Consider the following 27,137-nt stretch of genomic DNA (forward strand, 5'->3'; position numbering starts at 1 on the left):
GGTGAAGGAGTTGCTCTCATGTGTCGTCACTTCCTGTCCAATCGGTAGCCTGCACTCTGTACATTCAGGCTAAAGTACACATCACTGGACTCAGTGTTGTTGAGATATATGAGTGTGTTTGTAGTTCTAGAAAGCAGCGGCACAACCTGTTGGAAACCCTGGGAGTCCTGTTGACTGTGGAAACAGCGGCAGCAACCCCCCCACCCAACAGGCTCAGAGCACCAAAGAGTGACGTTTCCACTAAACTTCTCAGAATGTGAGGCTCAAACAGATCTGTCTAAAGAAACAAACTGAGAGAGACTCTTTAAAAACTACTACCCCGTTACTCTTACTCACATTTATCATCTAACATGTTCCCCTCAGTGGGTCATGATAAATTTGCGTGTTATGTCAATTTCCTGAATATACTCAGGGGAAATTCACACCTGGTTCTCATGTTGGGTTTGTAGGTGAGCAGTCATCATCATCATCGTCATCATTATCGTCATGTTCCGTCTTCATTCCAAAGGTTGGCCATCATAGGTCTCCATTTGCGTCTATTCTCCACAGCTCTCTTCGCTTCAGTGTAGGACTGTGTTGCACTCATCACTCCATTCACCTCTCTGCCTTCTTCTTGCACGTGTTCCTTCGATGGTGCCTTCAAGAGTTATATTCTGGAGCTTTCCAGCACTGCCATGCAGAACGCGGTCAACATAACTCATTTTTCTTTGCATTAGATCCCACACTAGGCTCCTTTTGATATCAGCTCTCTCTCTAAGGTAAGAAGTATGAACTAATATTTATTCTGTTTTTTTTTGGAAGTGTTGTGTGTTTACTTGTATGGCTTCTCATTATGAAGACCAGTTAGATTTTTACATCTTGGGAATAAGGACAGTTTGAGAAGTGAGGTCATTTTGTCTGTCCTTCCTTTCAAAGGGCAGCTTAGGGGTTCAGACTAGATGTTGTGGTTAAGTTTTGCATTAGGTTTAGGGTTCAGGTTAACCCTGACCTGTCAGCTGGGATAGACTCCAGCCCCCCTAATGAGGATCAAGTCGTGTATAGATAATGGATGGACGGATTGAACTGAATTAAACTTGTAAAAATTTCCCTGTGGACACATTATACTGCATCGTCTACTGGAACTAATAAGTGAGGCGTTCAGGGAACATTGGTAAAACGTAATATTTACTGATAAGCAGATGTCCAGTGTTCAGCCTGTGTCCAGTTTATGACTGACATCATAAGACTGGTGACTAGGGATGTCTGATATTGGCTTTTTTTTTTTTTGCAGATAACGATATGCCGAGATTGTCCAACTCTCAGTTTCCGATTCCGATATCAAGCTTGTGACTGCAGGCACACGACTTGTTCACACGCTTCACGACGCAGTTTGATAATGTGATCATTTGCGCGCCGGTAAATGCCAGCAAAATCCAGGCATTATTTTATCAGTATTCATGATAGGCGACCAAGCAAGAAAGTTGGCAGCATCAGTGCTACCGATGGAAAGGTCTGTCTGGAGTCCTGGATACTATCCATTAATGTAAGACTATTTCAGATCACAGATCATGTCTTCACTTTAATGTTTGCAGTTACTGGTTTATGATGGCTTTGATTTAAAAAAACACCTTTTATTGAACTTGGATTGGTTTGCCATTCTCAGCGTTGTGAGATAGAGTCTATCTTCTCTGATTTAACCACTGAGAGCATTATAACTAAGCAATGGGCACCAATAGGAGCTCACAGATATCAGGAAGCTCCTCCTAACAAGGTCATGAATATCACATCACACTTTTTCTCAGTTAATCAGTGTTAATAAATGTAAAAATGATGGTACACTCATCCATCAGAACGTTTCTCTTCCACCTTCATGGTTCCATGTCAGCATCAACATATTTTTTTGAGTACAGTTTGTCTATAAATGGAGCGCACGTTCTGTTTAGAGGAAAAGTCTGGTTGATTGATACAGAATCCCTTTATATGGTTAAAAGACATCATCAGATTTTAGGAATGCATGGTAAAATGTAAATCCGTTAATGTTTCCATTAAAAAAAACAGAAAAACTTCGTATCTCAAACGCTGAACCATTTTATTGTTTTCATCCTGTAGCATCACCTATCGCCTGCAGAGTAAACAAAAAGAAAAGTCAAAAAGAAAACCAACCAAAGTGACACTTCACTGTGAATATCTGTGGCAGCGGTGCAGAAAACAGAAAGACGGAAAAACTTTGGCTACATAGTTATGTAATTCTTCAATTTAGTCTTTGTTTAAACAGGAAACCAGTACAGTACCATCTATGTGGGGCTCTAAAAACTCTCATTCTATTTCTAAGAACATGGGCATCAGCATTAAATAATAATAATAAAGGACAAATGGTGTGAACAAACTTCAGCATGACAATGCAAATAAATAAAATAGAAATAAATAATTCAAAAGTATTTTCTACTCAGTGCATCTACAGGCGTTTCTTCTGCCTTAGCGGTATTAAAAAACAAATTTTTTGCAAATCAATGCAAATTAAATTCAACAAATAAATACCAAGGTTTCACTAAAACAAAACAAATGCATTAATAAATGGTATCTTAAAGAGCAAATGGCTCCTTATAGGAAAACAATGGAACATAAGTGGAAGTTTTACACTTTCAGGAATAAAGAATATTATAAGAATACGGGTGGAATTCTGAAAACAATGTCAACATGACAAGATAGTTGCAGTTTTACAAAGAAGAAATAAATCTGAAAAAGTCATATTAAAACAATTAGCTTGCCATTATACAAAAAAAGTCAATATTCAGAGCAAAGTTGGAATTTTGAAAACAAACATTGTGTTAAGGCTTCAGTTCACTGAAGTCTGACGGCTGGATGTCACTTCACCAGCCAAGAGGAACCTTACTGTGACTTTATTCTCAACAAACAAATAAAAAATCCTTTCAGTGGCAAACCAGGTGAGACCTCACAATGACCTCAGACAGCACAAAATCACATTTAAAGGAAACACTCGCTCACGGTCACGTCTACTGTGTGACTTGTGACAGGATATCATTGGGAATTTATGCAGAATAAAAGCTCCGGTCATTAAATGATATCCTGCTTCCATTATAATCTCCATTCCACTGACACAGAGGCCGCTTCTGTCAGGGAGAACAGAAGTAAAGGATAGAAAAACAACAACTTAAACATCAATATTTCAATGCACTGGACAGGGCCTCAGAAAGCTCTAATCTGTGGAACCTCAGGATGTCTAAAGGTCATGTAAAGTTTGATTTTGAAATGTGTAATGTGCAGTAAGATACATGTGAAAACGGTCTGCTACTAGTCTTCCTTTACTAGTTCAGTCCTCACTGTAGCCCTGTGGAAAGTCACGATGAAAAGTTTTAACAGTAATGTGACTGAATAGATGACAGCATAAAGACTGTTAAGGCTTTCAGATGGGAGATTCTGCTGTACATATTATTAACTAAGCGCATATTATTACTGGTAGATGACACTGTAGATATAAAGCTGGTGTATGTGTATAGAAACGTTGTCCTAAAAGGTGCTATGTGTAGCATTTTACCATTATTACACTTATTAATCACTTCAATAAACATCTACACCAGGTCCCACTAAAGTGTCTCAAGGTGAAAATTAACATATTTCTACTACACAAATCCTTTTCTGACTTTTATCAAATGTTTGTCTTTTTATTTTATAGTATTTACCATTCCCTTTACCCTTACACTTTTCCTAAGTTCACATATAGACTTAAACTAAACCTTTACTAAGTATAGGCTGAAAGAAAAACAAGAATGTACCCGCCTATGACATCTAGAAGGTCCGACTGACTGTGGATTGCGTCATTATGTAGTTTATAATGTGGTCTGTTCTGTTTTTATCGGTGTTGTTAGTCCTTTGTCTACTTTCACTGAAAAGCCCAACCAGGGACAGGAGTTGAAGATTAGCTTAATGCTATACGCTCTATATGCAAGACCTCAGATGTTTTCTATGTTAATTGCATGGTCCCTGATCAAATAAATACACAAATAAAAAAAATAAATAACTGATCAACCATAAAATTAAAACCACATGTAAAATATTGTATGGGTTTCTCTTGTGCTGCCAATCTAGCATGAACATCAAGACCCGAGGTTTTCCCACTGAAACCAGATGATTAGTGTTCTTCTCCTCACCTGACAGTGGTTTTAGTGTTCGCTGTATAATGTAGGGACTTCTGGAGTAAGAAAGTGAAATAGGTTGGACCACTAAAATTACTTTTTTTCTGTAGAGAGTGGCTGTTACTGAACATTTAGGTGGAGCAGCTGCTAACTGATGGAACATTAGCTTAGCTTATATTTGAGCCATTTTCATAACATTGAAAACATAAAAATGAATGGAATATGTTGGACACATCTGACCCCACAATCACTGACAAAACACAGTTAAATTAGGAAGTACACTGGAAAAAAAACCTACAAAACGTTAAGCTTGTTCGGACGTGTATTCCTCTCTATATTCATGTACGGATAAAGCAAAGTTACAAAGGATTGTCAGGCAAGCTTATATAGTTGTTGCCTCCAAAAAAAGTAATTTTTGGAAGCCATGCTTTAACTTGCGAGGTAACGCTACCTCCCTGTGGATTGCATTCCTGTATAGATGGACAGTTTCACCGGTGCAACCCTGTTCAGATCTCTAATGGCACTTTTCTACTAGCATCTACTCGGCTTGACTCTACTCGGTTTGTGAAGTCTGGCAACAGCGATGGTGTGCATTGCTCTTCACAGAACTTGGCAAAATAAAAAAGCCATAGATGGAGCAGTGGGTATACCATTGTCTCCATGTCCTCCATTGTTGTGTCGCACACAAATGACGTTATGGGACTCCTGGGCCGCCGTGCTATGATGACTCCACCCACGATGAGGTGGTACTCAACTGGAATGGAAAACAACCGAGTCGAGTAGGTGCTGGTGGAAAAGCGCCTTTTGGCAGAGCACTGACTTCTATGTCTAAACCATTGGAAATTAGGGTAAAACCAACCAAACAGAAAACAAACACAAAATAAAAAAATGGTCCAGGCTCAGCATGCCAACCCATCTGAAGGTCTAATGGCACTTTACCAACAGCACTTACTCAGCTCAACTCTACTGGGTTTGTGAGGTTTTCCATGAAGACGTAGTACCTGGTACCAGCTATTATTTTAGTTCCTACTGGGCCGGCATTCCCAGCGAGCTGAGTGGAGCCGATAATGTGACGTCTACAGAGTGCAGGACACTGATTGGACAGGGAGTGACAACACACCAGACCTGTACCGTGGACGAATGAAGAGACTTTTCTGTCTTTGGTGGCGGACCAAAGAATCCAGAGGGAGCTGGACGGTGTGACTTGCAACCAGAAAGTTTCTCAGGAGGTTTCTGAGTGGATGACCACCCACGGATACAGTAGGACAATGAAGCAGTGTCGGGAGAAGCGAAAAAAGCTCAAAAGAGACTATCGGACCATCGAGGACCACAAGGGCCTGAGTGGGTCACACCGGAGGTGTTGGAAGTGGTTTAGCCAAATGGACGCCGTTTACGGCACTGACCGGTGAGCAACGGGAGGGAGAGTGGCCTCGACTCCACCGCTGGATGGTGGTGAGTGTTTTGTGACTCCACCCACAATGAGGTGGTACTCAACTGGAATGGAAAATCACCTAAACCGAGTCGAGTTCAGTAGGTGCTGGTGGAAAAGCGCCTTAAAGCAGGTCAGCCCGAAATAAACTAAACTACTGAGAAAATGTAAACAGCAAAACCAAAAAAGGAACCACTGATGATCTCCATCAGAGCAGGAATGACAAAAGGACCAAGAGTGCAGCTCTAAAAGGAAGATGTGGGTTAAACTATGGTGTAAGTACGCATGTTGATTTAAGGGAAATAGCTACATGCAGCACCTTAATTCATCAAGAAGTCATCATATAAAACTTCTTTGCACTTTTTTTCCTTTTAGATTTTTCTGATTGTCTGTTGGCTCAGTGTTTCACTTCATATCCTTTACATTCTCGTATATCACAAAAGTATTCATCACCTTTGCTTACGCCTCATTTCTCCGACTCCCCTTGCCTTTTCCTTATTGATTCATCCCCAATACACCATCTATCTTTTCCCTTTCTTTCTTCACTCGTGCCTACCCTTCCTCAGTCTCTCTAAGTCACTCCCAGAAAATGTTGGTAATATCAGAGTCCAAGCTGAAGATCCAGATGACTAGTGGTGCAGAGATCAGGACGAATGACCAGGACACGCCCTTCACTGACTGATGTATCTTCGTTATCACCGCGCCGACCAATCCCACGCGGGCCCTTGCCCTCTGCAGCTCTTCTTCTTCTTCTAGAGTCTTTTGAAGATATGGAATTAAACAAGGAGAGAAAACACAATGAGGGTTACACAAAACACATAGCACTTTGAGATCAACAGAACCACTGAGATCACTTCCTCTCACCTGGATTTGGCTGCCTGGTTCGATGTATGTGCGGGCCACAAACTTGAGGGCCTCATCCATCAAGATGACAGGAAGTGACATCTTCAATACCACCACCCACTGAGGCCAGGACAGCGGGCGTATCTGGAATATCACCTGGAGAGGCAATCATCAAGGCAGGAAGTTGATTTTTTGGGTGTTGTAACTGCTAGATAAATACTGCTTCATGAAGTGCCAGAAGGTAACCTTTCACTTACTGGAAGTGGGTCTACGTATAGAATCAGGAAGTGTAGGGTCATGGATAGGCATATGGCTCCCACCAGCCAGGGGTTCGACCAAGGGGGCATCTTTAGCAAGGACTGGTTTTCTGAAAGACTGGAAAGTACAAGAGAAGGTTCTTTTGTTGTCTCCATTCTCATCATATGGTGCATTCCTGACTTCCTCATATTTAAAGGTGTGTAATTTTTTTTCTTACCTGTTCAAGGCGTTGCACATCTCTATGGTGACCAGGACGGACAGAGCCATGGTCATTGGGTACGGAGATTCAAAGACTGAACACTGCACACCAGCAAACTCAGCATGGCCTTCACTGCACTGCAGATAATGGGACTAAGGTACAAACAGCTGCATAAATAACACAGATACTACATACATGACATTCTATTCATATGTATAAATAATTTTAATGCTGTGATCAACAAAGGAAACTCAGCTTTATCTTCTGTCAGGGTTGATTATTAACCTTCAACATTCTCCGTCTGTTTCTTAAAAAGTGACAAGTACTAAAAGCAGGACTTTTTCTTTGATGTATTATGAACAAAAATAAATTACCAGTTGATAGAAGGAGAGTTTTGGTCCATCATGGGCTGCCATAAACCACCAGGCAGCAGCTCCAACAGTGGCTGCTCCCACATAACCTACAGAAAAACACAACTTGGTCAGTAATTACAAACTGGTTCATGGATGTTCAGATTCATGAAGTACACTTCCCTCCAAAAGTATTGAAACAGTGAGGCCAATTCCTTTATTTTTGCTGTAGACTGAAAACATTTGCTGATACGAGCCATTCGGTCCCTGTACAACCAAAAGTGAGAGCTGTGTCCGCATTCTCGGCACAAAGTCAGACTCGTTTCCAGTGGGTGTTGGACTCCTCCAGCACTGCCGCTCGTCTCCGATCCTGTTCGTGGTCTTCATGGACAGGATCTCAAGGCTCAGCCGGGGTGAAGAGGGTGTCTGGTTTGGAGACCTCAGGATCGCATCTCTGCTTTTTGCAGATGATGTGGTTCTGTTGGCTTTGTCAGACCTTCAGGAACACTGGAGCGGTTTGCAGCCAAGTGTGAAGCGGCGGGGGATACGGATCAGCACCTCCAAGTCCGAGGCCATAGTTCTCTTCCAGAAACTGGTGGACTGCTCCTTTCAGGTGTGGGGGAGTTGCTTCCCCAAGCGAAGGAGTTCAAGTATCTCGGGATCTTGTTCATGAGTGATGGGAAAATGGAGCGTGAGATGGACAGGTGGATTGGTGGCGTCAGCAGTAATGTGGGTGTTGTACCGAACCGTCGTGGTGAAGAGGGAGCTGAGTCGCAAGGAGAAGCTCTCAGTTTACCATCCATCTACGTTCCAACCCTCACCTATGGTCATGAGCTCTGGGTAGTGACCTAAAGAATGAGATCATGGATACAAGCAGCTGAAATGAGCTTCCTCCGTAGGGTGTCTGGGCTCAGCCTTAGAGATAGGGGGAGAAGCTCAGACATTCAGAGGGAGCTCAGACTAGAGCTGCTGCTCCTTCACCTCTAAAGGAACCAGTTGAGGTGGTTTGGACATCTGATTCAGATGCCTCCAGGCAGACTTCCTTTGGAGGTTTTCTGAACACGTCGTCCTGGGAGGAGACCCCGGGGTAGACCCAGAACCTGCTAGAGGGATTATATATCTCAACTGGCCTGGAAACGCCTCAGGATCCCCCAGGAAGAGCTGGAAAGTGTTGCTGGGAGGAGGAACGTCTGGAATGGCCTGCTTCATCTGCTGATGGATGAAAACATTTTGTTTGACATCAAACGATGAATACGAGACCAGGGATCAACATTTCAGCTTTCATTTCATTTCAGATCATTTCTTTCTCCAAACTTTAATCTCATCAGATGTTTTGAGGCTCATCTATGTACTTTTTGGTTAATTCCAGTCTGGCTTTCCTGTTCTTCTTGTTAATGAGTGGTTTGATCTTCTGGTGTAGCTTCTGTACTTTTGTTCATGAAGTCTTTTGCCAACAGTAGATTGTGAAACCTTGACTCCTGCCCTCTGGAGGTTGTTGCTGATGTCACGAACAGTTCTTTCTTTACAGGTCTCACAATGTTTCTGTCATCAACTGCTGCTGTTTTCGTTGTTCTACCCGTCTGTTCCTCAGTCCATCAGTGGTTTTTGTCTTCTTCAGGACGTTCCAAATAGTTCTACTGACTATGGGCAACATTTGGCCTCATTGTTCCCATACTTTAGAAGGGGAAGATGGGCTAAAAGCATGTCAAAAATCATCAACAATATAAACATTACAAGAAAATAATGCACACTAAACAGATATTTTTGGATTACTTTGATTTAAAATATTCAATCTGGAACCTAATGGTCTCTGTTAGCAGAGCTACTTGTCTAAAGGTTCATTATTAGGCCTTAATTATGCCAGGAGGTGACCGTAAATGATAACCACACCATCATTAATATCTGACTCAGGGTCATCACTCACATCCAATGATCAGGTAGCGACAGAACAACCAGCTGGAGATAAGAGGCTCTTTGGGGGAGCGGGGAGGACGAGACATTATGTCCAGGTCTGGAGGGTTGAAGCCCAGAGCGGTTGCTGGGAAACCATCAGTGACCAGGTTGACCCACAGCAGCTGGACTGGGATCAGAGCTTCAGGCATGCCCAGGGCCGCTGTTAGAAAAATACTGGAAAGGAAAGAGTAACACATGGAAGAGAATTAGAGAATAATTTATATCAGGAGTATCAAATTAATCTTAGTTCAGGTTCCACATTCAGTCCAGTCTGATCTCCAGTGGACTGGACCAGTAGAATCACAACATAATAACCTATAAATAACCACAACTCCTAATGGTTCCTTTGTTTTAGTGTAAAAAAGTACATTCTGAAAGTGTTCACATTTAAGGAATTATCACTTTACAAAACATCATGAACAAACTGAAAGTGCTTAAGAAAAATAAATTCATTTTCAGCAACATTCAGCCTCAGTTTGTCATTTCCACATTAAAACTTCCAGATCACAGAATGTCTACAAAAAGGCACAAAACGTTTAGTCATGTGGAACTGAACCATAGAGGATTTTCTTTTATGATCAAAATGACAAAAGTCAGACGAAAAAAGACAAAAAACAACAAAAATGACAAAATATTACAAAAACAAGATGCAAAACAACAAAAAATGAGGCAAACGACACAAAACAAAACGAAAAAGAGACAAAAATTTAGATTAAAAAGTTACAAAGCTGCAAAAAAATGGACAAACGACAAAAACAAGACAAAAAAACAACAAAAACAAGATAAAATATTACAAAAACAAGACAAAAAATGACAAAAAACACCAAAATGAGACAGAAAATAACAATGAACAATTTAGTATTTTACTTTATGATCAAAACAAAAAAAATCTGACAACAAAATGACAAAAAATAAGAAAAACAAGACAAAATATTACAAAAATAAGATGCAAAACAAAAAAGAGATAAAGTTACAAAGCGGCAAAAAATGGACATAAATAAAACAAAATGTGACAAAAAAGGAACCAAACGCAAAAAAAAGACAAAAAAAACAAGCGAGACAAAAAGGAAACACAAAATGAAAAAAACGAGAAACAAAACGACAAAAAAATGAAACAAACAACACGAATCAAAACAAAAGAGACAAAATTAGACAAAAAAGTTACAAAGTGACAAAAAATTGACTAAACAACACAAGCGACACAAAGACACAAAATGAGAAACAAAACGACAAGAACGAGACGACAAAAACATGAGACGACAGACAAAAAACAAGAAAAGCAAGACAAATATTACAAAAACGAGATACAAAATAAAAAAACTAGACAAACGACACAAAAAACAAAAAACTAGACAAAAAAGTTAGTGACAAAAAAAGACAAATGACAAAAACGAGACCAAAAAATGACCAAAAAACCCCCCAAAATTTTACAAAAATTAGACAAAATTACAAAAGAACAATGAACAATCTAGTATTTTACTTTATGATCAAAACCACAATTATCAAACAAAAAGACAAAAAACTAGAAAAACAACACAAAATATTACAAAAATGAGACAGAAATGACAAAAAATGAGGCAAACGACACAAAATGAAACAAAGAGACAAAAACTAGACAAAAAGTTACAATGCTGCAAAAAAATGGACAAATAACAAGACAAAAAATTAAACAAATGACACAAAAGACAAAAAAAGACAAAAGCGAGAAACAAAACAACAAAAACGTGAGACAAACAACAAAAGTCAGACAAAAAACAACAAAAGCAAGACAAAATATTACAAAAACAAGACACAAAATGACAAAAAATGAGACCAACGACACAAAAAACAAAAAACTAGACAAAAAGTTACAAAGTGACAAAAAAAGACAAATGACAAAAACGAGACCAAAAAATGACAGAAAAAAACCCCCCAAATTTTACAAAAATGAGACACAAAACGACAAAAGAACAAGGAACAATCTAGTATTTTACTTTCTGATCAAAACAACTTGTCATGGTCTAGAAATGATTTTAAATTTATAGTTTTACTGATTTACAATCTGCAGTTAATGTCTTCTCTGGAATTTTTACACTTTGAGGGCCGGATTGGACCCTCTGGAGGGCCACTTTTGGCCCACAGGTCGCATGTTGGACACCCCTGGTCTATATGGTAAATGTCTGAATGAGGCATTTCTCCTACTCACCAGACCACCTCTCCGATGTTGGATGATATCAGGTATCTGATGAACTGCTTCATGTTGTTGTAAATAGCCCGGCCCTCCTCTACGGCGGCCACGATGGTGGAGAAGTTGTCATCGGCCAGGATCATCTCAGACGCTGACTTCGCCACCGCCGTGCCGCTGCCCATGGCGATGCCAATCTCTGCCTTCTTCAGTGCCGGAGCATCGTTCACCCCATCGCCAGTCTGAATCAATGAAAGAGAGGAAGATGACTGCTGTTGTACAGGTCATCAGCACACCTGTGACACTGCTTCCAGGTGACACTCTCACCATGGCGGTGATGTCACTGAGGCTCTGCAGGTACTCCACTATGCGGCTCTTGTGGGCCGGTTCCACCCGGGCGAAGCAACGTACGGTCCGACAGGCCTGACGCTGGAGGTGAGGAGGCAGCTCGTCAAACTCCCTCCCCGTTAGACCCCCGGTTATCCCGGTACCCTCCTGTTCCTCCTCCTGCTCTGTGATGATGCCCACCCTCCTGCAGATAGACAGGGCCGTGCCTTTGTTGTCACCTGGAGGAGAACCAAAAAGTTCACGTCATTTCAGAGAATGAATTTCGTGCCGCTGAATCTTCAGCATTAGTGTGTACATTATTTCTGTTTTTGGTTGGAACTCTCCTGGCTCGGTGATACCTAGCTCTGGTTAGTTCCAGTTACTTTCTGTTGTTCGTTGACTTGACTCTGATAACTACTTCCTGTTTCGTGACCTGTTCCATGTCACTTCCTGTTGTAGTTTTTCTGTGGAGGCTGATAGAGTGGTCCCATTTTAATCTTCACAGTCATCTTTTTCTTTGTAGAACCAGAAAATAATGGATAAATATAGGTATCTGAGAGAATCCTGAGGGCTGGTTCTGGTTTCCAGTCTAGATGTGTCCATCTGAGCAGCTGGTGTTGGTCTGACCTACTGGAACCTTTCTGCCTTTCAGCCAATGGAGCATCTTATCCAGAATCCCTGCAGGACTGGTACCAGACATCCCTTCCCTCTAGTCAGAACTAAACCTCGCTGTCATTTAGTGATTAATACATCCCAGGACATCAACCTTGTATGATTAGAAGCTCTACATTCAGACACTTTATCCTCAGCAAAGAATCTCAGTCTCCAGCCCTGGATTTTAGTATTTTGTCCTCTTTGACTTATACTGTTGACAGTATACCAAGACAAACATAACTTATTATGTATTTACAAACTATCATAAAACTTTTCTACTTTACTACATTTTGCCATTTCTATTTAGTCGTTTCCACCATGTAAAAATTATGCAGCTGTAACCACGTCCTGCATGCTTGCAGACTGCTCTCAAATTCTTATTTTGTTTGATGTTAAAGAAGTTTTGTTGAAACATTTTGATACAAATCGGATTTGATAAAGATGAAACGTAGAATTTCAAACTGAGTGACGCACATGTATGGATGGATGGACGGATGGATGGATGGATGGATGGATGGATAATGAATGGATGGATGGGTGATGATGGAGGGATGGATGATGATGTATGGATGATGATGGATGATGGATGGATGGATGGATGATGGATGGATGGATGATGGATGGATGATTGATGGAGGAATGGATGATGGATGGATGGGTTGATGATGGATGGATGATGATGGATGGATGATGATGGATGGATGGATGATGGATAATGGATGATGGATGATGGACGAATGATGGATGGATGGATGATGGATGGATGGATGGATGGATGGATGGATGGATGATGGATGGATGGATGGATGATGGATGGATGGATGATGGATGGATGGATGATGGATGGATGATGGATGGATGGATGTAAGGATGGATGATGGATGGATAAGGGATGGATAGATGGATGGATGATGGATTGATGGATGATGGATGAATGACGAATGGATGGATGGATGATGGATGGATGATGGATGGATGAATATTTAAATGGTTATGTAGTGTTGTGAGCTTACCTGTGATCATGATGACTCGTATTCCAGCTTGCCGACACATTTGGACCGCACCAAGAACCTCCTTCCTGGGGGGGTCCAACATTCCCACGCAGCCAACGAAGGTCAGGTCCGACTAAGGAGAATAAAAGTGATGGAGGGGAAGCATAGAGAAACATTTCTGCAAAAGTCAACTTTTAATTTCTTTATTTAGCCAACGAAGGTCAGGTCCGACTAAGGAGAATAAAAGTGATGGAGGGGAAGCATAGAGAAACATTTCTGCAAAAGTCAACTTTTGATTTCTTTATTTAGACCAGGGGTGTCCAACATGCGGCCTGTGGGCCAGAAGCGGCCCTCCAGAGGGTCCAATTCAGCCCTCAAAGTGTAAAAAGAGAGAGACATTAACTGCAGATTGTAAATTAGTAAAACTATAAATTTAAAATCATTTCTAGACCATGACAAGTTATTGTGATCAGAAAATAAAATACTAGATTGTTCATTGTTCTTTTGTTTTGTGTCTCATTTTTTGTAATATTTTGTCTTGTTTTTGTAGTTTTTTTGGCTTTCTTTGTCTGACTTTTGCCTCATGTTTTTGTCGTTTTGTTTCTAGTTTTTGTGGTTTTGTGTTTCCTTCTTGTCTCACTTGTGTTGTCTACTTTTTTGCCATTTTTGTTTTTCTCTGGTCATTTTTTGGTCTTGTGTCATTTGTATAATATTTTGTCTCGTTTTTGTCGTTTGTCCATTTTTTGTCGCTTTGTAACTTTCTTGTCTAATTTTTTGTCTCTTTTTTGTTTTGATTCGAGTCATTTGTCTAATTTTTTTGTCGTTTTGTGTTTTCTTTTTGTCTCACTTGTATTTTTTGTCTCACTTTTGTGATTTTGCATTTTGCTTTGTTCGTTGTTTTGTGTGTCGTTTTTGTGGTTTTGTTTCACACTTATCTTTTTCGTCAGTTGTCCATTTTTTTGTGGTTTTGTAATTTTTTTGTCCAATTTTTTGTTTTTTGCTTTGTTTCAAGTCGTTTGTTGATTGTTTTTGTCATTTTGTTTCTCAATTTTGTCGTTTTGTCTCACTTTTGTAGTATTTTGTCTTGTTTATGTTGTCTTTTTTTGTCTGACTTTTGTCTCATGTTTTTGTCCTCTTGGTTCTTGTTGTTGTCATTTTGTGTTTCCATTTTGTCTCGCATGTGTCTTTTGTCTTATTTTTGTCATTTTGTGTTTTGCTTTATTTGTTGTTTTGCGTGCCGTTTTGTGTTTTTTTTGTCTCGTTTTTGTCGTTTGGCCATTTTTTTGTCGCTTTTTTGTCTAATTTATTGTCTCTTTTTTTGTTTTATTTCGTGTCGTTTGCCAATTTTTTTGTCATTTTGTGTCTCGTTTTTGTAATATTTTGTCTGGTTTTGATCATACAGTAAAACTGGTCCGGCCCACTAGAGATCAAACTGGGCTGAATGTGGAACCTGAACTGAAATGAGTCGGACACCCCTGGTTTAGAGTCAATGTTAAAGACATGTTCCAGTTCCCCTTCAGCAGACTGAAGGATTTTTTTTAATCATCATCCTCACCTCATAGTCTGCAAAAGCCGCCGAGTTTTCCAGGTTGAGGCAGTGGATGTCAGGGGGCGTGTCCCTGGTTGCCATGGCGAGGCATCGTAGCGTGTCTCGGCCCGACCCCCACTCCCGTACGGTGGACAGGACCTGCTCTCGGACTGCCGGGCTCAAAGGCACACGAGCCGAGCCGCTGACCCGGATGTAATTACAGCGTTCCAGGACGCTCTCTGGAGCTCCCTGAGGAAACGAGGTGAGACGCATCAGGACGGGATCGTCTCCTGAGAGCCAGTAGAGAACCTAATGTATGCGAGGGACAGGTGTGGAACTTACCTTGACAAACATCTTGGATCCAGAAGCTAACTTGGAGAGTTTAGTGGATGAGCAGAAGACGGACATGGACTTCCTGTCTCTGGAAAACTCCAGCGTCAGCTCCTTTCGCATCAGCTGCTTGATCACCTGAAAACAAGCAATGAAAAGAGAGCTATGATAAGTATGATATACTTCCTCTATTTCAGGGGTGTCCAACATGCGGCCCGCGGGCCAAAACGGCCGGACTACATAAAGACTCCAGCGGCGAGAGGGTCCAATCCGGCCCTCAAAGTGTAAAAATTCCACAGAAGGCATCAACTGCAGATTGTAAATTAGTAAAACTATAAATTTAAAATCATTTCTAGACCATGACAAGTTGTTTGGATCAGAAAGTAAAATACTAGATTGTTCATTGTTCTTTTGCTGTTCTGTCTCGTTTTTGTAATGTTTTGTCTTGTTTTTGTTGTTTTTTTTGTCTTTTTGTGCCTGATTTTTATTGCTTTGTCTCTCTTTTGTCATTTTGTGTTTCTTTGTGGTCTAGCTCGTGTTTTTTGTTACATTTTTAGTCGTTTTGTTTCTCGCTTTTGTCATTTTTTTATTGTTTCGTGTCGTTTGTCTCATTTTTTTGTCATTTTGTTTCTCGCTTTTGTCGTTTTGTGTTTCATTTTTGTAATATTTTGTGCTTCATTTTTGTAGTATTTTATCTTGTTTTTGCCGTGTTGTGTCTCATTATTGTAATATTTTGTCTTGTTTTTGTTTTTTGTCTTTTTTTGTTTGACTTTTGCCGTTTGTAACTTTTTTGTCTCTTTTTTGTTTAGTTTCGTGTCATTTGTCAAATTTTTTTGTCGCTTTGTGTCTTGTTTTTGTAATATTTTGTCTTGTTTTTGCTCGACTTTTGCCGTTTGTCTCATGCTTTTGTTGTTTTTTCTCGCTTTTTTTCATTTTTTTGTCTCATTTGGGTCCATTTTTTTCGTTGCTTTGTAACTTTTTTTGTAGAATTTTTTGTCTCTTTTTTATTGTTTCGTGTCGTTTGTTGAATTTTTTGTCATTTTGTTTCTCACTTTTGTCATTTTGTGTCTCATTTTTATAATATTTTGTCTTGTTTTTGTTGTTTTTTGTCTTTTTGTTTGACTTGTGTCGTTTGTCTCATGTTTTGTTGTTTTGTGTTTTGCTTTATTCATTGTTTTGGGTATCATTTTTGTCGTTTTGTTTCTCGTTTTTGTCATTTTTTTGTCTCATTTGTGTCCATTTTTTTGTCGGTTTGTAACTTTTTTACATAATTTTTTGCCTCTTTTTTTATTGCTTCATGTCGTTTGTCTCATTTTGTTTCTCATTTTTGTAATTCTGTGTTTTGCTTTATTCGTTGTTCTTTGTTTCATTTTTGTTGTTTTGTGTCTTTTTGTCTCGCTTGTGTCATTTGTTCATTTTTTTGTCGCTTTATGTCTGGTTTCTGTAATATTTTGTCTTGTTTTTGTTTTTTTTTGTCTTTTTTTTGTCTGACTTTTGTCGTTTTGACCATAAAGTAAAATACATTTTCAGAATGTTTTTTTTTCCACTAAATCAAAAGGAAAAATGTGGATTTGTGGTTATTTCTAGGTTATTATGCTGTGATTTTACTGGTCCGGTCTACTGGAGATCAGACTGGGCTGAATGTGGAACCTGAACTAAGATGAGTTTGACACTCCTGATCTATTTATTTCTCACACATGTGCAGAACTTACAGAACAGCAGGCTGTAGCTCTCTCTGCCAGGCTAAGTCCTCCCAGGTCGGAGTCGAACACATTCATTTTCTCCACCAGACAGCAGAGGGCGGTCTCTGTTGCCTCGCCAACCTTCTCGTAGACACCCTTAGCCTGAAGAGAAGTTAAAAGGACGCTGTTAGCTGAGCTGTATTCGTGGTACCAAACAATCCAAGCCAGACTCCAGCTGTAATATTTTCAAGACCATACATGGTGATCTGTGACAGCCATGTTTGCATTTCCCACCTCGTTATAGTCCAGCGATGAGTCATTGCACAGAGCACAGATGGAGGCCATCTCAACCAGGCCTTCAAACTGACTGCACTTCACCACCGAGCCTTCCTTGTAGCTACAACGATGAGGGCCACGAAAAGACAAAATAAATGCATTCACATTAATAAGTGAGGGCTCTAATAATAAAACTGTTGAAGGTTTTAGGATTATACTACAGGTAAAGACACTTACACTTCCCCTTCAGGGGCATAAGTAGATCCAGTCACTGTGAATTCATTGAGGCTGCAGCGTTCCCCCAACACACCGTCCACTACAAACATCTACACAAACGCACACAAACACAGACAGACATTAAAGACATTGCATCAGTTAATCTGTAAATGTAAATTTGAACCATGCTGAAATCTCAAATAGAAGCCTTTGAAATGGCCCCTGGCAGATAATGAGGGGTGCAGAGAGAAAATGTTTCTTACTCTGCAGACAGACATCTGGTTGGTAGTTAGTGTTCCCGTTTTATCGGAGCAGATAACCGAGGTGCAGCCCAGCGTCTCCACTGAAGGCAGGCTGCGGACGATGGCGTTCTTCCTGGCCATCCTCCTGGTGCCCAGAGCCAGGCAGGTGGTGATGACTGCTGGAAGGCCTGGAAGGAAACAGAATATTATGTCTGTAATGTATGCTCCCTGAAGAAGAGGAACAAGGTTCAACACATGCCTGACTGAAGACACCTCTATTCCCACCTTTAAGGCAGATGATCTTGGTCACTTGGTCAGGCTTTGGGAAACCAGACTGCAGATTACAGTGTATAATGATAGCAAGAAGATGGAGTCTTTATGTAGTTGGTATCATGCTAAAACCAATCCCCGCTAGCTCCCATGTTATAAACAAGCTACCAGAAAATTCACTTGCGACAGGGATCCCAACCAGGAAGCTTACATCTGAGCAGCTGACGACTAAAGTCTTTTAAAAACATCTTAGTCAACATATTGGTAAAAAAAAAAAAAAAAAACAGAAGTTATAATTGTAGTATAACAAGCAGCTTAAACATCTAATAGTATTTACAGAATAGAAGTAATTTTGTTTCCATACTGAGATTTACAAGCTCGAGTGTGTATAAAAAGCCCCTTTCAGACACAGGATATGGAACATTGCTGGTTGCACCAATTCGTTGAAGTGATGGCATTCTAGTCAATCAGATATTGGTCACAGTAACAGATTACTGCTGTCACTTTTACAGAAATTGACGGCAGTAATCTGACGTGTCACCTGAGATCAGGATCAGAAGACACGTCACATTAACAGAACAGAGATCATGTCTAAAGGAACACCTGTATTATAAACCACCAGTAGTAAAAATAGATAACATGCATGTGTGGAGAGGAAGTGATGTTTCTGCACAGATAGATAAGAAGCCAGACCTTCTGGTATTGCAGCTACTGCCAGTGCGACGGCAATCTTGAAATAATAAACAGCTCCTCTCAGCCAGCTGCCTCCGTGGACTGGGTCGCTGAAATGTCCCACATTGATGGCCCACACGGCCACACAGATCACACTGATGACCTGGAAGGTTCAGAAAAACACAGGGATTAACAGACAAATTTAGTAAATTGTAAAAAGCAACGACTTCAAAGTTGAAGCCCAAAGTTTCTGGACTAAAACACACAGGTTCTTGCCTTAGACAGTTGTTCTCCAAACTGGTCTAATTTCTGTTGTAGTGGAGTCCTTTCAGGGTCAGTGGAGGCCATCTCATCTCGGATTTTCCCGATCTCCGTCTGCACCCCTGTTGCCACAACAACCCCTATGGCTCGGCCCGCTGCGATATTGGTGCCCTGTGCAAATATGACGACGGACTTAAATATGTCTTTTTGGACTGCAAGAGGAAGCCGGAGCACCCAATGAGTGACAAATATGGTTTCAGAAACTCACAGAGAACAGCATGTTCTTCTTGTCCTGGTTGACGGCTCTGGGGTCCGGTACAGGGTCGGTGTGTTTCAGCACCGACACAGACTCCCCCGTCAGGATGGACTGGTCCACCCTGAGTGTGGTGGAGCGGATGGAGGTCAGCCTGATGTCAGCTGGGACCTTATCGCCAACTGGGGGTTGGGATGGAGAGAGAGAGACACAAAAACATTTACTTAGATTTAGTCCATGGGCCCGGACCCAAAATGTCCAGTATCGGTACCACTCAAGGCGACCAATTCTTTTTGGTATTTTTAACTTGCTATATGTCTCTAGTTTACATTTTGATGTGATAGCCATTGCAGACTCACAGCTTAATAAAGGCCACGATGAAAGGGTCTGAACCAAAAGTCCTGTTAATGCGAAATAATTTTTCCTCATTATGAAAAAATAAGAAACGCCACATGCTACACATCATCTGTTTTAATAACTTTACAGCACAGAACAAGACTATAACAAACCTGAGACTGAGGAAAATTTCGTTGCTATGGCAAAGAGATTGTCTGTGACAAAAGTAAGAAACAGAATGACAAAGCAAGACACAAAACGACAAAAACAAGACACAAAATGACAAAAACAAGACACAAAACGACAAAAACAAGACACAAAATGACAAAAACAAGACCAAATGACAAAAATGAGACACAAAACGACAAAAACAAGACATAAAATGACAAAAACAAGACACAAAATGACAAAAACAAGACCAAATGACAAAAACAACACACAAAATGACAAAAACAAGACCAAACAACAAAAACGAGATACAAAATGAAAAAAACAATAATCAAAATGCCAAAAACAAGACACAAAACAACAAAGCAAGGAGCAAAACGACAAAAACAAGACACAAAATGACAAAAACAAGACACAAAACGACAAAAACAAGACACAAAACGACAAAAACAAGACCAAACGACAAAAACGAGACACAAAATGACAAAGACAAGACCAAATGACAAAAATGAGACACAAAACAAAAAAAACAAGACACAAAATGACAAAAACAAGACACAAAACAACAAAGCAAGGAACAAAATGACAAAAACAAGACACAAAACGACAAAAACAACACACAAAATGACAAAAACAAGACCAAATGACAAAAATAAGACACAAAACGAAAAAAACAAGACATAAAATGACAAAAACAAGACACAAAATGACAAAAACAAGACCAAATGACAAAAACAACACACAAAATGACAAAAACAAGACCAAACAACAAAAACGAGACACAAAATGACAAAAACAATAATCAAAATGCCAAAAACAAGACACAAAACAACAAAGCAAGGAGCAAAACGACAAAAACAAGACACAAAATGACAAAAACAAGACACAAAATGACAAAAACAAGACACAAAACGACAAAAACAAGACCAAACGACAAAAACGAGACACAAAATGACAAAAACAAGACCAAATGACAAAAATGAGACACAAAACGACAAAAACAAGACACAAAACAACAAAAACAAGACACAAAACAACAAAGCAAGGAACAAAATGACAAAAACCAGACACAAAACGACAAAAACAACACACAAAATGACAAAAACAAGACCAAACGACAAAAACGAGATACAAAATGACAAAAACAATACTCAAAATGACAAAAACAAGACACAAAACAACAAAGCAAGGAACAAAACGACAAAAACAAGACATAAAATGACAAAAACAAGACACAAAATGACAAAAACAAGACACAAAATGACAAAAACAAGACCAAACGACAAAAACGAGACACAAAATGACAAAAACAAGACCAAACGACAAAAACGAGATACAAAATGACAAAAACAAGACACAAAACGACAAAAACAAGACACAAAACAACAAAAACAAGACCAAACGACAAAAACGAGATACAAAATGACAAAAACAATAATCAAAATGACAAAAACAAGACACAAAAGAAAGCAAGGAACAAAACGACAAAAACAAGACACAAAATGACAAAAACAAGACACAAAATGACAAAAACAAGACACAAAACAACAAAGCAAGGAACACAACTACAAAAACAAGACACAAAATGACAAAAACAACACACAAAATGACAAAAACAAGACACAAAACAACAAAGCAAGGAACAAAACGACAAAAACAAGACACAAAATGACAAAAACAAGACACAAAACAACAAAGCAAGGAACAAAACGACAAAAACAAGACACAAACGACAAAAACAAGACACAAAACAACAAAGCAAAGAACAAAATGACAAAAACAAGACACAAAAGACAAAAACAACACACAAAATGACAAAAACAAGACCAAACGACAAAAACGAGATACAAAATGACAAAAACAATACTCAAAATGACAAAAACAAGACACAAAACAACAAAGCAAGGAACAAAACGACAAAAACAAGACATAAAATGACAAAAACAAGACACAAAATGACAAAAACAAGACACAAAATGACAAAAACAAGACCAAACGACAAAAACGAGACACAAAATGACAAAAACAAGACCAAACGACAAAAACGAGATACAAAATGACAAAAACAAGACACAAAATGACAAAAACAAGACACAAAACAACAAAGCAAGGAACAAAACGACAAAAACAAGACACAAAATGACAAAAACAAGACCAAACGACAAAAACGAGATACAAAATGACAAAAACAATAATCAAAATGACAAAAACAAGACACAAAACAACAAAGCAAGGAACAAAACGACAAAAACAAGACACAAAATGACAAAAACAAGACATAAAACAACAAAGCAAGGAACAAAACGACAAAAACAAGACACAAAACGACAAAAACAAGACACAAAACAACAAAGCAAGGAACAAAACGACAAAAACAAGACACAAAATGACAAAAACAAGACACAAAACTCATGGACAGCGGTCCGGTGCCTCCCCCAACTCGGGGCTGGCTCGTCGGCTTCTGTCTGTCTCCCTCTGCACGGCTGGTGATCAGCGCAGAGGGAGAGCACCTGCGAGGATCCCCACCTGAGACTCATTATCATCACCAGCTCGTTAAAAGCGAGCCCCACACAGCCTTGGGTGTGGGATTTGTACTGTTGGACCAGCAGTCCAAGACAGCACCATCGGCGTGGAGCAAGAGACTGAGAGCTAGAGTGACTGAGAGCCTTTGTGAGCTGGCCTACGGGACTGAACGACAGAGCTGCCGGCCTCCTCCTGTGGAAACCTCCTGATAGAGGTATTGGACCCGCACAGGTCTCCGGACAGAGGACGTGCCCCTCCACCCACGGACTGCACCGACCAGCCCTGCCCCAGTTGCCGGACTCCGGATCCGACTCACACTGCGAGCGCCGATGTGTGCCTCTCCACTGCAGAGCCCCAGAGCCCGCTGCCCTCTCCCCCTCCCTCTCCCCACTCATAAGAGTTTTGGCCTTTATGGCAGATTATTGGTTAGATTATCAAATAAAGAAATCCTGATCGCACCTACCTGTGTACCTGTCTGAGTTCTCACCTTGAGTTCTAAAATTTACACCAAACCATAACAAAAACAAGACAAAATGAGACACAAAAAGACAAAAACAAGACATGAAATGACAAACGAGACACAAAACAACAGAAATGAGACACAAAACAACAAAACAAGACACAAAACAACAAAAATGAGACACAAAATGACAAAAACAACTAAGCATGAAAAGAAAGTACAAACAAGAAATGCATTCATTTGGGTCTGATGTTTAATTATTAGAATATATTAGCTGTTCTCTCACAGTTTTATTTGATTATTGACTCATATTAGATGTGATCTCTGCAGATGGTGAGATTTAAATGAACTGCACAATAACGCGGTTATGGTGAATGTGACCGTTTCACTAATAAGTGATAAAGCTGCCAGTGTAGAAAGGCTCTCACATCCTGATGTACTTATATTAACCCAATGTACATTTTAGTACCACTTAGGTTTGGTCTCCTGATGTGGTTCCAATATCTGGTGTGGTCCATGGACTATTAGGTCAAATGTGGCATTTAGTGGAAGTTTGTAAATATACTTTGGTTTAATCTCCTCCATCATTTCAAAAACAAACCCAGAATAAGCAATAATTCTGTAGAAATATATACTTTTCCATTACATACACATTTCAGCTTAAGCACAGACATAGCATGAAAATGTCTGGCTGCCCTTTATCTTGCTCTTCCTCCACATCATGAAAAGCAAGCATAGCAAGGGCCTGAGGATTGTGAATGCACGCATAAGGTGACATCAAAAACCATTCACAAACCACGAGCACTTCAACTAACCAACCCAACTCTGGCCTGTAAATTCAGCTGACTGGTGTCACCGAGTTCCCATGCTCTGGAGGACAAATACTTTTACCACAGACACACACACTTACCCCTATTTCCTCTCTCTGAGCAGCCTAAAATACCGTTGGCTGTCTGGAGGTTTCAGCAGTTTTCTTACTGGGTCAGGATAAAACTGTATGTGTGCGTGTCGACCGCTAGAACACTCCGTTCACAACAACTCATCTGGGCTCATTTTTTTTGTGGACACCACTGAACTCAAAGTGTTTACTTAAACGGAAAATATTTTCCAGATGACTTATTTCAAACACGCTCAGAGGCATTGAGAGCTACCACTTCCTTCTGGATTGTTCCCCGCCTTAACAAACACTGAGATTCTTACAATTAAGTCTATGCTCAAGAAATGACTTCAGATGATTTATGAGGTGAAATCTGCACATTCTACATAGTTTTAACATTGTTCCAGACTCAAGCTAACCAGAAGATGACTAGAATTTTCTGACTTTGTTTTAAACCACTACTGCATGAACGTGTATGAGGATGATACGTCTTTTAAATCTAATTCTTCTGCTTACCTGCGACTTCCACGATGTCTCCAGGAACAATGTCTCTGGCTCGGACTCTCTGGACGCTCTTCTTGTCCTGTCGGTACACCTTGCCCATCTCCGGCTCGTACTCCTTCAGAGCCTCGATGGCATTCTCTGCGTTACGCTCCTGGAAGTCAGAGAAACATGTCAGTGTTTGATACGTTACTTAACTTTTCCCGTTCTTTAGTCTGAACTGAAACCAGGACCCCTTGGTAATAAAATCCAGCTCAGGGGTTGCCAGTTGTGGGAAGATCCCTGCTGGTAGTACTGTGACCAAAATGGACGCACTGTTGTTCGTTGAGGTTGCATCAGATGTGGTAGAGTAGCAGTGGAGAAGTTCGATAACACTAGTGCCACTAACTCATTGTCTTGGTAATAGAGACGGCATAATTTATTTGACCAAATTCCCTCCAGTCCACTCATATAGCCTAAGGTTTATTTTGGTCTTAGATTTGTGAAGTTGTTACTCAATGAATTGGGTGAATTGGGGTATCATTTTTCAACAAGAAGTTTATAAAGCTATGCCAGGACTTGAGCGATAAAATATTACTCCCCCTAAGACAAAGCCACGGGTATCGACCTGCAGCATTTTCCACGGTTCTTATTACTACAAAAGATGGTGAATGGTACTGAAAATTCAATTTGACAAGGTAAAGATTAGTAAGAATTAGTGGTAACGATTAAAAAATTAATCAAATTAATTACAGGCTTTGTCATTAATTAATCGCGATGAATCCCATTTTTGTCAAATAGCAATATTTGACACAAGAAGTAAAGTTTTTCAATTCAAATAAACTTTGGTTGACAGATGAATCTATGAATAGACATGTTTATGATTTAAAATTTATGAAGTTTAAAAACAGGACATACAGAAAAAAGTGATTTTGATGATTTAATGCTGGATTTAGTTCGGTTTCAGACTGTATGGCAATGGCAATATGTGCAGTTTTAGCAATTATATTCAATATTTTAAGACTTTTTGTAAACTCGAGCACTTTCAATGTCTTCTAAAGTGATCTATTATGGGATGGCTACATCATTAGCCCGTACCAAGACTGTTGTAGCTTATGTTAGCTCTGGTGCCAACAGCAACATGTTTTGCACTGAGGTGATAAGAAAATTTTTTGTTGAACAATCTGCACATAACCACAAGTTTTTTTTCAAAAGAAAAGTTCCCGCTCAACAAGCTCAATGCGTCTCGTCTTCCTTCACTGTTCACCAAACTTTCTTGACATCATTCAGTGCGTCCTGCACATCTGCTTCACGGCTGGAAAACAGACTTTAGTTGGATTACCGCCACCTGCTGGGCTGGAGTGTTCATCAGTGTTGCCAGTATGCTAAAAATTAGGGAACTGAGAAAGGTGCGATTGAATGCGGTATTTTCCTATTTTTTCTGTAATTAATTAATCTAAATTAACTCGTTAAAGTCCCAGCCCTAATGAGAATAAAATGCTATTTTTGAGCGTGTGCCTTTAATGAAATGAGTGACGAACCTCAGAATGGGAGAACACGAAAAAACATTTCAGTGCCGTAATGCAATCATCACACCTTCAAGCAGAGAAGCTGGCAAACACAGAGGCTAAATAAGAGAAACAGGCAGGCTGTAAAATGTTGAGATTGACTTGATTGGGCCGTGGAAACTAGGTCAACAGGAAACACCAGACCAAAAAAACAAACACAAGAAAAACCACACTGATGTCCCACATGGTCAATTGCCCTAAAAATAATTTCATGACTTCCACTAAAAAGATCATGTCATGTGAATCAAGAGCTCTTTATTTTTCTAAGACTCTGAGACTTTAAAGGCAAGGTGACAGAACAGCAAAACCAGATCTGCTGTTCTTTACCGAGCAGATCTGGATGGTTGAGAGAGGACGTGAACAAGCTTCTTAGAACTAATAAAACTGATGAGAAAAAAGTAGGAGCAGAGAAACACACTTCGACTTCTGAGAGCAAACATCACCATCTCCACACTGCTGTCACAAGGCGCTTTTCCATTAGTACCTCCTCGATTCTACTCGACTCGGTTTAGGTGATTTTCCATTACAACTGAGTACCACATCATCGTGGGTGGAGTCGTCATAGCACGGCGGCCCAGCCACGGACTTAGCACTGATGGCTAACTAGCTATCTGATTGTCTGCATACAGGAGACAATGACGTTACTTTCAAAATATACTAGTTTGTTTAAAGTGAGTTCGCCACCAATGGGATAAGTAATGGAAAAGTTTCTTGAAGTCACAAAACACTCACCGGTTTTGGTGAAGGAGTCACTCGTGTGTCATCACTCCCTGTCCAATCAGTGGCCTGCACTCTGTAGACGTCACATTATCGGCTCCACTCTGCTCGCTTGGAACCCCGGCCCAGTAGGTACTAAAACAGTACCTGGTATCAGGTACTACATCCTGATGGAAAACCTCACAAACCCAGTAGAGTCGAGCCGAGTCGAGCCGAGGAGGTGCTAGTGGAAAAGCGCCAATAGACGGATTACCCTGGCATTGGATCCGCAGTATAAACAGATTGATTAACTCTAATTACACTGCACTAGACCAGGCCGGCATTGCCCATCACCCCACTACGAACGTCAACATTTTATCATACAATGTAAATCTTTTACTGTCCAACAAGAACATTTGCGCACAACAGACAAGACAAGGAACAGTCCTTGTAAAGTAATATTACTCTGGACAGATGAATCGAAGCGAGAGTGGCTGGAAATGTCTGAAATCTGCAACAAATCAAAAAGTGCTTCACGATAACATGAGGCCACCTGTCTGAAAGCTGAACCGAGGACCTTTCAATAAGATAGTGTTCCAAAACACACCAGGAAATACACCATGCAATGCTCCTGGAGGAATCAGCATCTCATTACAAGCCCAGACTGGAATCCTACTGAGATGCTGAGGGGGAATTTGAAGAGGGCAATACGTACAAAAAGGTCTGGTTGTTTTTATTAGAGTCCGAGCATCACGTAGTATGAAAATTTAGCCCCCGGACTGCGTTTCACATAGAGTTAAGAAATTCGGTTCGTCGGGATGCACAAAAAGGCCTCTTGCATCATTTACCCACAACCCAACAGGAAGTTGGTCATTTTTAACTATGATTCATATTTTGGACAATTTTGTCTGATTTTTGGACATTTTTCAAAAGCTATAAACTCAAACAGGCCAACCCCAAGAGAGCTCATATTTGTCCAGGACGTACACCAGTCATG

The 27,137-nt window shown here is 40.1% G+C and overlaps 1 protein-coding gene across 1 annotated transcript in view; it reads right to left on the reverse strand.

Moving 5' to 3' along the window:
• Positions 1-2,051: 2,051 nt before the first annotated feature.
• The window catches only part of si:dkey-28b4.8 (sarcoplasmic/endoplasmic reticulum calcium ATPase 2), a 30,850-nt gene continuing 5,764 nt past the window's right edge, over positions 2,052-27,137 (reverse strand). The window contains exons 6-24 of the mRNA XM_055010003.1: positions 23,913-24,051; positions 19,048-19,214; positions 18,795-18,950; positions 18,540-18,681; positions 17,598-17,764; positions 17,356-17,444; positions 17,137-17,239; positions 16,873-17,004; positions 15,173-15,298; positions 14,858-15,079; positions 13,324-13,435; positions 11,657-11,895; positions 11,351-11,571; positions 9,137-9,339; positions 7,237-7,322; positions 6,881-7,014; positions 6,663-6,780; positions 6,427-6,561; positions 2,052-6,321 (exon numbers count right to left, since the gene is read on the reverse strand). Coding sequence (XP_054865978.1) covers positions 6,139-6,321; positions 6,427-6,561; positions 6,663-6,780; positions 6,881-7,014; positions 7,237-7,322; positions 9,137-9,339; positions 11,351-11,571; positions 11,657-11,895; positions 13,324-13,435; positions 14,858-15,079; positions 15,173-15,298; positions 16,873-17,004; positions 17,137-17,239; positions 17,356-17,444; positions 17,598-17,764; positions 18,540-18,681; positions 18,795-18,950; positions 19,048-19,214; positions 23,913-24,051 — 2,874 coding nt within the window. The 3' untranslated portion in view covers positions 2,052-6,138. The remainder of the gene's footprint in view (positions 6,322-6,426; positions 6,562-6,662; positions 6,781-6,880; positions 7,015-7,236; positions 7,323-9,136; positions 9,340-11,350; positions 11,572-11,656; positions 11,896-13,323; positions 13,436-14,857; positions 15,080-15,172; positions 15,299-16,872; positions 17,005-17,136; positions 17,240-17,355; positions 17,445-17,597; positions 17,765-18,539; positions 18,682-18,794; positions 18,951-19,047; positions 19,215-23,912; positions 24,052-27,137) is intronic.

This window comes from Amphiprion ocellaris, chromosome 4 (assembly GCF_022539595.1).
Source record: "Amphiprion ocellaris isolate individual 3 ecotype Okinawa chromosome 4, ASM2253959v1, whole genome shotgun sequence".
In the NCBI taxonomy this organism is placed as follows: Eukaryota; Metazoa; Chordata; class Actinopteri; family Pomacentridae; genus Amphiprion; species Amphiprion ocellaris.